This window comes from Typopeltis vanoorti, chromosome 14 (genome assembly GCF_054136105.1).
Source record: "Typopeltis vanoorti isolate ZY-2024b chromosome 14, IOZ_Tvanoo_1.0, whole genome shotgun sequence".
Taxonomy (NCBI): Eukaryota; Metazoa; Arthropoda; class Arachnida; order Uropygi; family Thelyphonidae; genus Typopeltis; species Typopeltis vanoorti.
In genome coordinates, this window is record NC_143562.1 from 11,652,719 (window position 1) to 11,669,371 (window position 16,653).

The 16,653-nt window shown below is 35.6% G+C and overlaps 1 protein-coding gene across 2 annotated transcripts in view; it reads right to left on the bottom strand.

The window, feature by feature from the left end:
• Positions 1 to 15,205, bottom strand: part of LOC150099224 (glutathione S-transferase 1-like) — a 31,140-nt gene extending 15,935 nt beyond the window's left edge. For both annotated transcript variants that reach the window (XM_090404216.1, XM_090404215.1), the window contains exons 1-3: positions 14,968 to 15,205; positions 9,570 to 9,628; positions 1,516 to 1,657 (exon numbers count right to left, since the gene is read on the bottom strand). In XM_090404216.1, coding sequence (XP_090260342.1) covers positions 1,516 to 1,657; positions 9,570 to 9,628; positions 14,968 to 15,108 — 342 coding nt within the window. In that variant the 5' untranslated portion in view covers positions 15,109 to 15,205. The remainder of the gene's footprint in view (positions 1 to 1,515; positions 1,658 to 9,569; positions 9,629 to 14,967) is intronic.
• Between the last annotated feature and the right edge of the window lie 1,448 nt (positions 15,206 to 16,653).

The following is a 16,653-nucleotide window of genomic DNA, read 5'->3' on the forward strand; positions in this document are numbered from 1 at the left end:
TCAATATGCAGTTTTGCTAAAACATTATTTCGATGCCAACTACAGGACAGTCAGAAATACATACCGTATAACAAGACCACACACAACTAATTATATCACATATAAATACAATAATCACTACGGAAAGGCCACACGTAACTTCTACTTCCCAGACATGATAAACAAATTACTTTTTGAATACAGAAACCTTACAAACTACAATAGCCTGAAAAGAGCTCTAAGGACATACTACGAACCAGAAACACGCACCCAAAATACCATACAAACTTAATCAAACACAATATATTCGCTCAGGCTTCCAGTTCAGCCACGCATTAATACATTCCAAGTTATTGTGTGTGTGTGTGTGTGTGTGTGTGTGTGTGTGTGTGTGTGTGTGTGTGTGTGTGTGTGTGTGTGTGTGTGTGTGTGTGTGTGTGTGTGTGTGTGTGTGTGTGTGTGTGTGTGTGTGTGTGTGTGTGTGCGTGTGCGCGTGTGCGCGCGTGCGTGCGTGCGTGCGTGCGTGCGTGCGTGCGTGCTATGATTGAGAAATTTCTGAATCATAGATTTCATAGCTTCCAACACAGCAAACAAACCAATAGATAATAACCAACTGGTGTCATCCTCAGATAAGCTTACAAATAAGCTTCGAGGATGAAAGCTGAGAAATTACATCTCATCCAAGATTAAAAAAAATAAAGTATGTATCATATTCATATGTAACCAAATGCATGTAAAGTGCGTATCACGTGAAAACCAATGCATGTATTACATGTAAACAAATGTAAGTAATATGTAATAACTGTCACATATGTATGTAATGTAATAAAAAAACTGTTTAAAAAAATTATTATTATTATTTGTTGTTAATTTTGAAATAGAAATGTAATAGATAAAATGTAAAAAAAAAAAAAACGAGTATATATATTTATACAAATTTAATCCATAACCAATATTGTCAAAATGAATGAGATCACTCTTAGCATATTATATTAATCATTGTAAATATGTATGTGAAAAAACGTAAAATACAGTGTTATTAATATTAATAAAAATTTTATTAATATTATTTTCAATTTAAAAATAACATCGTGAAAAAGTGAAATGAATCCATTCAGCATTCCCTGCTGATACCAAAAAAGAAACTATGAAAATAATTTGAGAATTAATTGAAAATATAAATGTAAATTACAAAATGCTGAAAAAATTATGTATATTTATCTAAAAAAATTATTCCACAACCAATATCGTTAATATGAAAAATATCTCTCTCTTAATACATGAAATGAATAATTGTAAAAATGTACGGAAAAATGGAAAATGCATTGTTAGTTATTATTATTTATTATGTGACATTATTTATGTATTTAAATAAGATATTCACTTAACATTAAATACTGAATATTTGTAGTGAACAAAAATATAATGGTAATTCTTCAATTGTATATTTGTCAATATTCTGTATATATGAAGAGGATAATAAACTCTGTAAAACTTTTCAAAAAATATATTATTATATAAATGCATGTTCCTTACCAGGTAATCAACTTGCGCTTCGTACAACGTTTCTAAATCAAAATAAAGCATCATGTCCACTAGCGCCCTCTGTTGTGGATCTTTTGGATAAATTGGGTCAGATGGCGCATATTTGTTAATCAGATAAGTCATAATAGCACGGCTGCAAGAGAAATAAAAAAATTGATTAATATAGTAGATTTTTTTTATATGTTTATTGGTTTTGAAAATTCAAGCTAATGTTGCAAAGCGGATTAATAACTAAAAGATTTAAAACGTTCTCTCCATTTTTCTGCCTCTGGCACGCAAAGCAAGTACAAACACGCACAATATATACTCAAAAACATTGTATTCTGTGACATGCGTTTTTTTTTTTTTCAGTGCAATTAATATTATCTCATTCGTTTCACTTACTGAGCACAATGGATGTGAGATATTGCTTCCTTGGCAACAGTATACTCTTTATGCGTAACATCTAATGAGGTAGTAAGCACAAATTTCGTCTCCTCAATGACGAAATAGGCGAGTCGTCAGAATGCTCTTCACTACTTCTCAGATGTTGCATTCTAGTTCATCTTACGTCATAAATATGTCGAGTTTTCTCTCGGAGAGCGTACTATGAGAGTGACCAGAATTATGTATTTAAAAAAATAATAATAAGCCATGTTTTAGGGTACCCCGAAGCTGTAGTGTGAAGATACAGTGTCATCCAAAGATCGCTCACATAATAAAATAAACTTGAATTTTTTAATACTAATGACAAGCTTTATAGAACTAAATTGCTACAAAAAAGCTTAGAACGATCTTTACAAAGGCAACAATAAATAACATTAAAAGCAATTTTCAAAATGGCCGCCTCATTCTTAAACGCAGGCACGTGATGTTTTTTTTAGAAAATTGGAGACAACTCTTCGAATCATGGAATGCTGATTGCTTCAGTGATTTTAGTCTTCTGTTCTTCGATTGTGTCAGGATTATTTCTGTACATCTTACCTTTCAGGTAATCCCATAAAGAGATCTGGAGTAGTGAAGAGCATCTTACCACTAAAAACTCGCCTATTTCGTCCTTGAGGACGAAATTTGTACCGACTATCTCACTAGGTGTCATGCATATAGAACCTGCTATTGCTATGGAAGTAATATTCATATCCAAGGTGACAAATCTGGCGGAACTGGGATCCAAAGTCCTTTAGAAATGAGCCTGTCACCAAAAAAACTCTTGCAAAAATTGCATTGTTTCATATAAAACAGCAATCACGATCTGAAAGAGAGCCACGAACGGGCTGATGTAGTCTTGCTACAAGTTCACTGTTCAATGTCATCTCCAAGAAAATGGGTCCAACAATGTGACGGACTGATCCTGCACACCACACCGCAATTTTGGTGGCATTTTATAGAAAACATGAGGATTTTTCCGATGACCAAATTCCGTTATTTTGGCTATTAACGTATCCACTTGGATGCAACCACGCTTCGTCACTGAAAAAGACATTTTCCAGCTCGCTCGTGAACGCCATTATTTTCAAGAAATGATCGAATAATACGTTTTTCCTTATCCAGTGGCTTTAATTCCCTAATTGCGTGAACAAGGTATGGACCTGGCTTTAATTGTTCGGTGGTTCTCCAAGTATTGCCATATGACATACTTGTCTGTGCAGAGAGTTTTTTGAGACTCTTTGAAGGTGAAAGTTGGGACTTTGTCGAGGAAGTATTAATTCGATTTGTGAGATTGGATACTGCTTCATCTATGTCTTCTGATTTTTTTTATGGTGGGTACAAAACCGATATGTTTGAAGAATGCATTTGCGAATTTTTCTCATGCTGTGAAGATTGAGGTGGGTAAGTTGTTGCTGCGTGCCTCATTTTAGTAAAATGGGGGTTATGATCTGAAGATAGTCCAGTAATAGTTTGGAGTTGATAATGACAACTAATATTTTGTAGGATAGCAATGTCAATACATCTAGATGGCCGAAGAGACCGAACCTACTTGTTTCAGTTATGACCGGCTACTGCTGTGTTGTTGGGAGTAACATATTCGTCGAGGATTCGTCCATTTCTGTTTGTCATTTTGCTATTCCAAGCTGGTTGCTTGTCATTTATTGGGTTGTTGCAAATAAAATGGCCGATTTTAAGGACTATTGAATACGAAGAGAATAAAAAGAAGAAGAATACCTGTTTAATCAAAGTAATCTCTAGCAGCATCAATGCATTGTGTCCAACTTGTGGCAACGTCATTTATACCACATTTGTAAAAATCAGTGTCTCTGGAAGGGATGAAGTCCTCCACTGCCCGATAAATTGATGCGTCGTTGGCAAGGCATTTCTTGGACAAAAAATGGCTGAAGTGACGCAAAAAAAATGGTAATCTGTTGGGGAAATGTCAGATGAGTATGGAGGATGAGGCACTATTTCGTATCCCAAATTGTTGATTTGCTGTATGGTTGACAATACCGTATGTGGTCAGGCGTTATCCTGAAGCAATAGGACTCCATGTCTATTCACACATGGAGTCCTATTACACAATATAGAGCTGCATTAATCGTTTCACCTCGTGGAAGGAATGAGTAGTGAATAACACCAGCAAAAGACCACCATACAGTAAACATCTTCATTGGATGCAGAGATGCATTTGGAGTCCTTCCTGGAGCGTCTTTCACTCCCAACCACTGCGACGAACATGTACGATTATCGTAGAATATTCACGTCTCATCCACAGTCACAATTCGTTGCAGGAACTTTCCTTTTTTCCTTCTTAAGAGAGAAGAGCACACTTCCAAACGCCGTGCTTCGTTTTCATCAGTGAGTTTTCGTGAGGCACCCACTTGTCGAGCTTTCTTACTTTTCCTATTATTGCCAAGTGCTGTGAAACAGTTGAGAAGTGTACATTTAGTGTCTGGGCGATCTCTCGTATAGGCTGTCGTGGATCTGATTCGATTAAATCCTTTAATTCATTCGAATCAATGGAGGAAGGACGATGGCCACGGAGTTCGTTTTGTAGCCTCAAATCTCCTAAGAGAAAATTTTGCAAACCAACGGCGAGTGGATCTCTCATTAGTTGTTCCTCCACCGAATGCTTTATTGATGTTTTTGACTGCAGCCGCTGCAGAATTTCCCAATTTGAACTCGTAAAGGTATAGCAACCTTAGTTGACTGGGTCCCATGATTGACTTGATGTCGGTAGTATTCAATGTTTAATACTCGTTGAACGAAACAAATACTACAATTGCATCACCCACGTGTGACGCTGTCACACGACATGAAAAATTTGCATATACCTCAGCGCTTGCTTTCTTCAGCAACCAGTAGAAACCTGACAGTCATTCAACGGCCATTTCATTTGCAACACCCCCAATAGATCATCTTCTATAATAATGGAATCTTTGCTACCAAAATGGCGTCTTGATCTCTAATTTAGTTGTTGATTTGCACGTCAATTCCAATGATTTCTATGTTTCTCGTTTGAGGGTTAGCTGTAATATTACGCTTGGGGTACTTTTTAAGATAAATGGCAGTATCAACACCACTGGCATCTACTCTGTCCTTTCTGTAGGTCATATAACCTCTAAACTTTGGTTTGTTTGCTGGTCGAAGGTATCTTTCGTTAATTAGAATTATGTCTCGATTGTAGGGGATGTCAAAATCTTGTAGTTCATCAGTTTTTATTGGTGAGGCCGTTGACGTTCCAAGAGGCGATCAGCAGTGAATTAGGCAAGATTGTATTTCTATGCATCGCTGATAATCCATCTAACATCACTGATAGAAGCAGTTACAATTGCAGTTAGGTTGTAATCGATGTCGTTGGGTTGTTCGAAGCAAATCGATCTCTTTGATCGTGTAATTTCTTCGTGTGTTTTATTTCATTGAATGAATCCTCCTGTTTTTTTTATTTTGGTTGAAAGAGTACATGTTCGGCTTGTATTTGTTTCCCTGCATTCCCCCACAATTTGCACATTTACTGAGTGTGGTTTTGGGCTCAATACAACTGTTAGTTGGATGTTTCTCTTCAGATTCCACACATCTTTAGTCAGGCCTTTACAACATTTAGGCGTGACGGAATCTCTGATATCAATGGCATTGACCCGTTGATACTCGTTTACGAAAGGATCCTGGAGTGATTAGAAAACCACGCAATGACATGATACCATATATTGGTTTCTTTTTATATTATTCATCGCGACTAATACGAGAGGCATTGGTTTTGATCTGATCTGAACACTGGCTAACTTTAACAGAATTGAGTTCATGATTAACGAGATCATTACTGAGTGCGAAAGTGTTCAATTGGAGTTATAATTTGTGCTGAGGAACGCTCAAATTTCAGTAATCTGAGACTGTACTCAGAAGAATTCTAATATCCTCTAGGTATTTTTAGCCCGGGAGAAATTAACTCTTGTTCTTTAATAACCGGGATGATCGATGTCCAACTGCTTTTTTTTTCCTCGGAGAATGATTGGAGGAATTCTCTCAATGATATTATTAGAATTATCTTCTTCAGTGGTTTCTCCATCCATGTGTTTCCAACTGATGGAATTCCTTTTGTGTCGAGACTTGTCAGTTACTGTTTTCATCATCTGTGCAGATTTCTTCGCCTTCAGTATCAAGTGTTAAAATGTATCGATTAGGTCATCCTGTTCGATTACTTCCAAACAATTTCTCGCATAATGCAAACGCTTGATTACGATTCATTTCGGAACCACAACAACCATCTCCACATTTTCCATGTTTCTACCAATTAACCGCTGGTAATAGTTCAACAAAATAAACAGAAAATTTCAAGAAATTCAAGAAAGTTCAAGGTATAGAGAAATTTCCGAATTTTACGCAGAACGCAGAATGTTACTGACTATAAGGGTGAAGCAAGATGCTTTTACAATTCCTGCTATCTGATAAGATTGGTGTGTAGGGGAAAGTTTATGAGCTAAGTGCTCTGATGGGTGTGAGTAGGTGTGCGTTATAGATCCTTGTTAGGAACTTGGATGTCCTTAGGTCTCCTATATTTGAAGAAATCCGATTCCTTATAGTTTGCTTCTTGGTTTAACTAGTTCATTTGGATGTGAAGACGATGTTAGAAGAACTTTACTGCGAAATATTGCAGGAAAGAGTAGATATAAGGGATATTTGTGTCCCGATGAAGTTGATCATCTCTGAAGTACCATGGCGCATTTAAAATCATGCATAGACATTTGTTTTGCACTCTCTGCAGTTTAAGGATTTTTGTGCTTGAAATGTGGCTCGTGGTGGGGGACCCGTATGTAATAATGGGACTAATCATCAACTGGTAAAGGAGCAATTTGATTTTGGTATCTAGTTTACTATTCCTATTGATAAGAGGGTAAAGCTGTGCTATGACTTTTGATGCCTTTGTGCACGAGGCTTTTGTATGTGGGCTGAAGTTTAATTTTCTGTCCAGCAGTACACCGAGATATTTGGCTTCTGCTTTCCAGGGAATTTTGATATTAAATAGAAAGATGTCTTCTTTAGGAGATATTGAGTTTTTAGTGAAAAGCACAGCAGTGCTCTTTTGAGGGTTTACTTGCAATCTCCAATTGGACAACCAGTGCTCTAGTTTCAACAGATTTTCTTGCAGTTTCTTGGTGACAACATGTTGTTTAATAGATCTGGCTAGTATTGCTGTGTCGTAGAGGGCAATGATAGATAACATTGGATTGTGCGGTATGTCCGCCATATAAATCGAGAAAAGTATCCGTGCCAGGAGGGACCTTTGAGGCATCCCTGCCAAAATTCGTCGCTGGGTAGATAATACATCATTTAGTTTGATTTGCATTCGTCTGCCACTAAGAAATGACTTTATAATTTGGACTAGATCTAATGGAATGCCAGCTAAAATCAACTTGTATAGTAGTCCAAAGTGCCATAATTTGTCGAACGCCTTTTCTGAGTCACGAAAAATTGCTCCGGAGTATTGGTGCCAATTGTAGCTTGTGGTAATGAACTGAATTAGTCTATAGATTTGTTGAATAGTGCTGTGAAACTGGGAAAGCCAAGCTGTTCTTTAGGAAGGATATTTAACTTGTTTACAGAGACTTGAATTCTGGAAAGGATAACTTTTTCTGCAATTTTGCCCAAATTAGAAATCAGACTTATGGGATGATAACTTTGAGGTTGCTGTGAATCCTTTCCAGGCTTATAAATAGGGACCACGTCTGTCAACTTCTGTGCAGGGGAAAGTATTTGAATCTGAACATCGCATTAAGTATTGTAGTAAGATGTACAATGGCCTTTCGGTGCAGCAGTTTAATAACTTTATTAGGAATGCAGTCAGGCCCAGGAGCTTTTTCATTCTTTAAATTCTGTATAATGTCATAAATTTCAGCTGAAGAAGTAGATATGAGTTGGCTGGTACAGGTAATAGACCGTTTTATCATGTATCTGACATGACTTTGAATTTATAAATATGATTGAAGTTTAGGTTATCGTATGAAAGGCTGCACTGTTTTTCTAAATTTTTAACTGTAGTTTCGGCTTTTTCAGCATCTGAGTGAACAATGCCTGGACCAGATTTGAGAGGGAGAGGAGATTTATTTTTGTTTTTGATATTTCTAAGTAATTTCCAGACGGTTTGATCAGCGGGTGATATTGAGTCTAATTTGTCTTCCCCATAATTTGTTTCTGTGGACTTTAAGTCATCTCTCACTGCACAGTTCAGTTTGATTAGAAACTTTTTGTCTTGGAGTGTCCTGGTGTTATGGTATCGTTTTCTTGCCTTACTTTTTCCCTGATTAAGTTCATGATATCTTCTGGTAGTCGTTTAGGCTAAGAAGCAGTTGAATTTGAGGTGATAAATGGATAAAGCTGCGTTGATTTGATGAGTAAGTTCATTGACTGCAGATTCGATTTCTTCCTTGGAGTTAATATGAGGAATAGGGCCAATGCAGTCTGGGAGCATTTTGGATAATTTTCCCCAAGGTATGAAGGTGTGAGGCGAAGGGGACAGTCCCTACTAATTACCCAGTTGGAGCAGAATAGGGTTGTGGTCTGAGGATAATTCGTTCAGTGGTTCCAGGTTGTACTGTAATTTAACATTCTGGAGGACAACTATATCCAAGACGTTGGAGGAGGCAATCGGACTGTGATGAGTTGGTACTGAGGGGCCAGCCACAGCTGCGCAATTGGAACTTGAGTAGTTGAACAGGATGCGGCTATTCTTGTTGATAGGTTTACTGCTCCAGGCAGGATGTTTTGCATTTAAGTCTCTGGCGATAATGACCGGCCCTTTAACTTCGAGGATGGCATCCAGATTTGAGGTCAGCAATGTTTGGATGGTGGGTTGTAGGCTTCGTAGATTTTTAGGTTTCCGACTGAGTTTGTGATGACATTAATACCTGTTATTTGAAGGTTAGTGGTTGAAGGGTTGACTACTGAATGGTGGTTGATGTAGTTTTTGATGAGGATGGCTGTACCACCACCTCTATATTCAAGTCTGACATTTCTATGAAGCTGGTACCCTTTGATTTTGAGGTTGTCAGCAGGTCTCAGGTGCATTTCATTAATTACTAATATATCCGGATTATATCTATTATTGAATTCTTGGATTTCTAGTATTTTGTTTTTGAGACCGATTGCGTTCCAAGCAATAATCTTTAGAGAATCTGGGGTGAGTTTTTTCCAATACATAAGAGAGTGCAGATAAAATGGACTGGATTTGCTATAATAACCTTTTTGTAGTGCTTAATGATGAATTTGAGTTACTGAAATCCAGCAGCATATTTGCAAGAAAAGAGATGACGCCGGCTGTAATGTGGATAATTAAAATGTTTAGGAATCGAGAATTAATAAGAAATTTGAATGAGTTAAAAAGTACATTTTATTTAACATGATATTGTTGGTTAAATATATTTTTTTTATTAAGTATAATATACTTTGTAAGCAAACAAGCAATTTTCTAAAATTGTGTTTACTATTAGTGGTCTAATCGAAATAATAAGTTATTGTGGAAGAAACAAATTGCCTGATTATTGAATGTATATTGACACACTGGCACACATACCAATACAGATGTTTGCTTTAAGAATACACTACTATTTTTTTAAATCAATAATGTTTTGTAAGGTTACCTTTCCCACAAATAAAATCCATTATCGTCTAGCGTTGGTACGCAGTTCTGCGGATTGATCTAAAAAGAAACAAAAAAAGTTCAAAAAATAAAAATAAAAATTTGAATAGGAATGCTGTGGATGGATAAAGAACTATTTTAGAATAAATAGAAGAATTATCTGTATTTTTGTATTTATAAAAATACGCCCTAATTATAAATATATAGAAGAAAAATAGCCAAAGTATGTAGGCTGTTCAATAAGTAATAAGACTATATTTATACAGAAATCAGATTACCTTTAATCGTCATCATTTACATGGTCTTTTTCGAAGTAACTACCGTGAGACGCGATGCATTTGTCCCAACGTTGCGTCTACTTCTTAAACACATGTGAGAGTCCGTTTTTTGAGAGTTCTTTCAAAACCGCCTCCGCAGCTTTTACACATGCTTTGTTGCTTTCGAAATGGCGGCCTCTTAGTGGTTTCTTGAGCTGAGGAAACATACAGAAATCGCACGGTGCGAGATCAGGACTGTATGGAGTTTGAAGTAGGATATCTGTGTTGTTCTTCTGCAAAACGTCCACTACACAACCAGCAATATGTGGACTTGCCTTATAGTGGTGCAATAAGAAGCCATTCTTCAGCAATGGACGCTTCCTTTTGACGTGCTTGATGATAATCGCTGCTGTGTTGATCATTGTCTCTGTGATGGACGTTGAAGGTCTTCCCTCACGTTCAAGATCTTCCACATTTTGCCTTCCTTCCTTAAAAGTTTTATGCCAGCGAAAAACACTTGCCCTCCTCATTGCTTCATCGTAGAAAGCTTCGCGTATCATTTTAAAAGTGTCCGACGCCGATTTTTGCAAACGCACACAAAATTTAATTGCATAACGCTGTTTTTCAAGGACGCTTCCATATCGATGACTGGTCACGCCTAGTAGGCGCGCCGAATCGAGCTTGCGCTTAGTCACGTGACACTCTGGCACATCAGCCCGTATACGCCATCTATCAACCTCTTTTGTTAATACATACAGCAACGTTTCTTTATTCCACAGAGATTAATATTGTGATGAGTGGTTTCGCCACAGTAAAATTAGTCTTATTACTTATTGAACGGCCCACGTATTTTGATTTCATTTAATATTAATGCGCGTTATTTGATTTTGATACCCATGATTAGTGTTATGATGATAAGAATACCTATTAATGGAATTAAATTAAATTTTGATCGGTTGGATCTCAACAGATGAATCATGCGTTTGTAGGTGGTATAAATTGGAGGAATGTGATGCTCCCAATTCAATGCAACCGTGTCCGGGTGAAATGGGTGCGAGAAGGGAACTGACGGAGTTTGAAAGAGGCGTTGTGATAAGATGCCACGTTGCAGGCATATCTGGTCGGCAAATTATTGACAAATTAGGCCATGTCAGGTCAGCAACCAGCGGAGGGAGTCAACTGCAAGTGCTACCCACAATGGACAACCCACTACACTCACCGAACATGACTAGGGTGCTACGAAGGATAATACGTAAAAACCTCCATTCATCGGCCAACACACTGAATGCGGAGTTCCAGGCATCGACTGGAACACGAATCTGCACAAAAAAAAAAAAAAAAAACGAAAAAAACATTCAGAACTGACCGAGGCTCACAACGTGGGTTTCCATGGTAGGACCGCAATATTCAAGTCCCACATTATCCGAACCAACATGCAGCGTTGTCTTCAATGGTGCAAAGAGCGTGTACAGTGGCACGTGGAAGTTTGACGAATCACCCTACATCAGTGATGGCGAACCTTTTTACCCAGGTGTGTCAAACAGCTTTTTTTTTTTTAAATATTGACGTTGTTGATGTGCCACTTGCATACATGCATTATAAATATAACTACATAATCATAGATGGTGACTTATACATATCATATTAGGCTATTTATTTAATAGGACGTTGATATACAATCTATGAATTCATATTTTACAATTAATTTAATAAACTGAAATTACTGAAATTAGTTTTTTCATCAGAATACCAATATTTTTCAACATCCAAGGTGTGTCACCTGAAACCCTCAAGTGTGTCAGTGCTTACACGTAATGGCGAACCTTTCATAGGTTCGCCATCACTGCCCTACACCCTCTACTGATAATCTTATTATCCACCTTAATAAGAAGTGACTGCTTGTTCCTCACCCTATGGTGTCTGTTGACTTCTTTCCAAGTAATATATTCGTATTCTTATTGCGTGAATTTCTTTTTTCTATGTTCCTGATGACTTAATCCATTATTTCCGAATAAGAATGTAAATAGACGTAGATAAAACTATATTATTAAGGATAACTTACGTAAAATTAGTTTTTTATCGGAATAAATTTTTGCCCGACTTTTTCTTTACGTAAACATGAACGTAAACCATCATTCCTGTTGAGATGGGGACAATTTCGTCACAGCTTTCTTTATAAATCTTTCCATTACATAAATAAAAGAAAATTGTTCTTGGGCAAGAATTCCATGAGTTGTAAAAGGCTGTCTCTTCGGGAGTGGAGTGTACGGTGAATAGATTACTCACAGATAATTAGGTAAAGCTTTCTGCAATATTGTTTCTTGTATTGCACTAAAAATCTTGCATTTTTCTGTGCAATAAAAGAAAGAATTTATTTTTGACTTGAAGGTCGTTTGTGCAAAAAGAGTTCTATCGGCAGCTGTTTTGTGAAAAGTACTTGATCGGTCTTCAAAACAAAATCCTATTAACCCTATAAATAAAGCGGAAAGTAATTAAACCAGGGTCAATAGAATTAGCCATCAACAGTATTTCTCTCAAACAGACAGCGTATTTATGATCTTTGGATAACTCTAACACATCGCCATGAATCAGAAACCACAACGATTAATTACTAATTTGTGAAGGTTAGTGGTGATGGAGCATGTATCGCTTTCTCTTGTTATGCATTTAGGTCATTCTCTCACATTTTTTTATACTGAGGATGTCTATGAAACATAGATGAGAACAATAAATTGTATTATTATAATTATATATTATTTTATATTATAATTATATTTTTTTATATTAAAATTATACTGCTACAATTATTTTTACATTATCTTAATACATCACTAATGATGTGATAACTTTTTAACTTTAACGTTTCTGGTTCAGCAAAAGGGTGAAGCAAAATGCTTTTTAAACTCCCCGTTATCTGAAGGAGATACAGTAAGGGGAAAATTTATGAGCTATTTGCTTGCTCTCAGAAGGCATGGAGGGTAGACGTGTCTTCACTTGAGATCAGGATGGCTTTTGGTCTTTTGTGTTTGTAGAGATCCGTTTTGTTGTAGTTTACAGCCTGTTGTACCAGTTCATTAGGGTGTGCAGACGATTTTAAGCAGAACTTTGCTGCTAGAGAGTGCAGGAAAGAATGGATATAAGGAATATCTGTGTCCCGATGAAGTTCAACGAATCTGACAAGCCATGGAGCATTTAGAATCATATAGGCATTTGTTTTGCACTTGTTGCAATTTGAGGATATTAGTGTGGGAGATATGGCTCCAAGCTGGAGAAGCTTATGCACTTATGGGACGAATCATCATTTCATAAAGAAGCAGTTTGATTCTGGTGTTTAGTTTACTGGTTTTGTTAATTGTGGGGGGGGGTAGAGCTTGGCGATGGCTGTAGATGTCTTTGCACATAAGACCTTAATATTGTGGTTGAAGTTTAGTTTTCTGTTCAGTAGTACACGAAGATATTTGGCTTCTGTTTGCCATGGAATTTTAGTATTGAACAAAAAGATGCAATTGTAATCCGAAGATTGCATTAATTATATTAGTAAGATGCACAACTGCTCTATGGGGCAATAATTTGATTACTTTGTTTGTGATGCCTTCAGGACCGTGAGCCTTTCCATTCTTTAATTTCTCTATGGTGGCATATATTTTTGTTAGTCAAGTAGGTGCGATTTTGCTGGCACAGGTGTCAGAGAGGTTTAATGTGTATCTGACCTGCCGATGAATTTTATATATGTGGTTGTAGTTTAAGTTATCATTGGCTGGTCTGCATTGCTTTTCTAAGTTCTTTGCTATGGTTTCAGCTTTTTCTGCGTCAGTATGTGCTAGGCCTAGATCTGATTGGAGAGGGGAAAGAGGTTTACTATTGTTTCTGAGATTTCTCAATAGTTTCCGGGAGTTTTGAGAGCATCTTGGACTGTGATGTGATTAGGTATGTTATTAATTTAACTTTCATAACTAGTTTGATTAAGAAATTAGTTGTATTTCTTTTATGTAAAAAATTTCTTTTATGTAATAAACTCGCTTTAACAGAGAGAAACATAGAACAAAAAGTAGGTTTCTAAATTAAACTTTATACTGTTTTCATAAGCAATTTTAATTTTTATAATAATATAATGTACTTATTGAAATTAAGATATGAAAACACAGAGAACAAATATTAATCTCAAAAATTAAAAAATAAAAGAATAATAAAACTCCCTATTTGGTTAGTCCACATATGTCGGAGGAGTATTCAAACTGTTCTAATTTTAGCTTATGATAACAAATGAATATTTTTAAATTGATTATTTTATTTTAGAATTAAAATAATTATATATATTATATTATATTATTCTATTATATATTATAAAAATAATAGATTACCATTTTTTTGTGTTAAAGTTAAAATATATATGTTAATGTTTGTTAAACTAATAATTACAAGCGATGTTTATAAAATATACGTGTGAATATTATACGTAAAAGTGACGTCATGGCAACTATAGTGCGCAGAAATCAAATATGAGTGTTATGAGAATCTGGCTGACCACAAAAAAGGATCAAAAATAAAATCGCATATTCTTTAAAGATACTGAACTATACTATTGTAAATATATAATTAACGTGTTATACAGTTGTACATTTAGCATTAAAAATTATTTTTAAAAAAGACAAAATAATTTTAAATTATATGCGGAACATGTTTGCGATATTTACCCGCGGCATTTTTCCACTAATCATTGAGATTCAAAACTCGCTAATGAAAACTTACTGTATGCTGATAATAAACATAAGTATTATATTTAATTTAGCTTTAAAGGAAGCGATGTTGATAATATATAAATTATAAAATTTTATGACTATTTTTTTACCGAAGATGATATTGATTCATTAAATTACAGAAATTTTGAAATATCTCCTAAACAGTATATAAGTAATTAACACCCATTTTTAAAAATTAGTTTAAGAATATAAGAAAAATGTTAAAGTTATCGATATAATGATTTTAGTGTTAGATGCTATAAGAATGTCAATAATTTTATTGTAAAACACTTATTCTTGACCAAAAAATGACAAAACTTTTAAGAATAAATTATTCTTAAAAGTTTTTTACTAGTGTGTAAAAAACATGAGTTGATGGGAAAGTAGAATAAAGAAAACTTACACTTAAGAAATGCAAATTGATTTCTGCTCCGACAAAAACATCTAACCTTTTAATCCGTACATCTAAGCCTATGTGTTTGGCTGTCATGAGCACTGCTCTGCAAGGAGGACTCGTGGGCATCATATACAACCCTATAGGCATGATAGAGGATGCGTAAAAAATTCCAAGTTCTTGAAGAAGAGTAGAGTACACTCCTACTCGTTTCTTTTTAAGTTCTCTGTGAAAGAGGTCAGTAGCGTTAATATCGGAAGCCACGAAAGAGATTTATGACTGTTTTGTACATCTTACTTATCATGAAAAGCAATTGCAGTTCCACCAATGAAACACGCTTAAGGTCGATGACGTCACGCTTGATTTATGTAGTGACACCAAAACATTACGCCATCAAGTAAGACGTGTGACATTTGCAGATAACAGCTAACTGGAACCCAAGAATTGCAAGCTTAGTTATTATATAAGAAGTTGTTTTTTTTTTTTCACACTTATTTAAATAGTTTCCACAGCAAATATCTCGATTAGATAGTGAAGTCAAAATAAAGTTATACTAGTGTGAAAAACAAACCACTTTTCCTGCACAAATAAAAATGCATAGATAGACACAGAACCACAATAGCAAACTATAACAAAAAAAAAAAAATTGAAACAATGAATCAAGTTTTAAGATAAAATTTAAGGTAAATAAAATATAAAATATCAATAGCTTTATAATTATTTTAAGTCATTTCACATTTCTAACAGACAAAGTGTTGTTCAACCGGGGAATGAAAATCAACTATTTTTAAGGAAGTCAGTAGCTGTTCTCAAAAACTACAAAAGAAAAATTGAAGAGAGCTGTGTAAAAATAGTTAACTAAAAATCACCTGAAGACGTTAGTAAGAATATAAAGGATAATTATTCCGAAAATGTCAAGATGTTCTGCAGGTTATAGCAAAAATTTAGATATAGGGAATTTGTACTCTTAAAGAAATCAGAAATGATAAATGATTGCTATAAATACTCTGGATATTTTACTCTAAATATCCAGAATATTTGGAGTAAAACAGTTAGTATATTACCTAGATATGATATCAAGGAATTAGGGCTATGGTAACAAGCGATTCGATGCGTAGACTCTGTAGAAAGAATTATTATTATGGCACCTCCAGGGAGTCCAAAGACTCATTAAGGGAGGGCACCTGCTCTACAGCTCTGTCTCCACCACTCAATCCACCAACGCCATCTATTGCCGACCACCACTAGTTTTTCCAGACAATCACAAACATCTCATATGTTTAGCTGAATTGGCAAATTCAGCTAAACATATGAGAGTCCACGGAGGAATCAGTGCAACTTGAAAATACAGATCTCCTGTTGGCTCAAGATGTCCGGTGAATACGAAGATATTGCAGAGGAGTGATTCTCAATATTGTGCCAGCGACAAACTTCAAAAGTAGTTTATTTGTAGAAATGCCTGCAGAATGATAAGCAAAAGGATTTATGATATAGTGTGATTGTATGAGTGGAGGTCTATTCACCTGATAAGTGGAAATCTGTGTGTGAGCACGCCAGCAAACTTTTTTTGTGACTATGTGCTCTGGCAATTTCTCCATTTTTGACTAATGACGTAACCTTTTGATTGTCACGAGTTTCAGCTGTCATGCCAGCTTAGTTATAATTGCCTACTAAAGTGGAATTTCGCACATATAT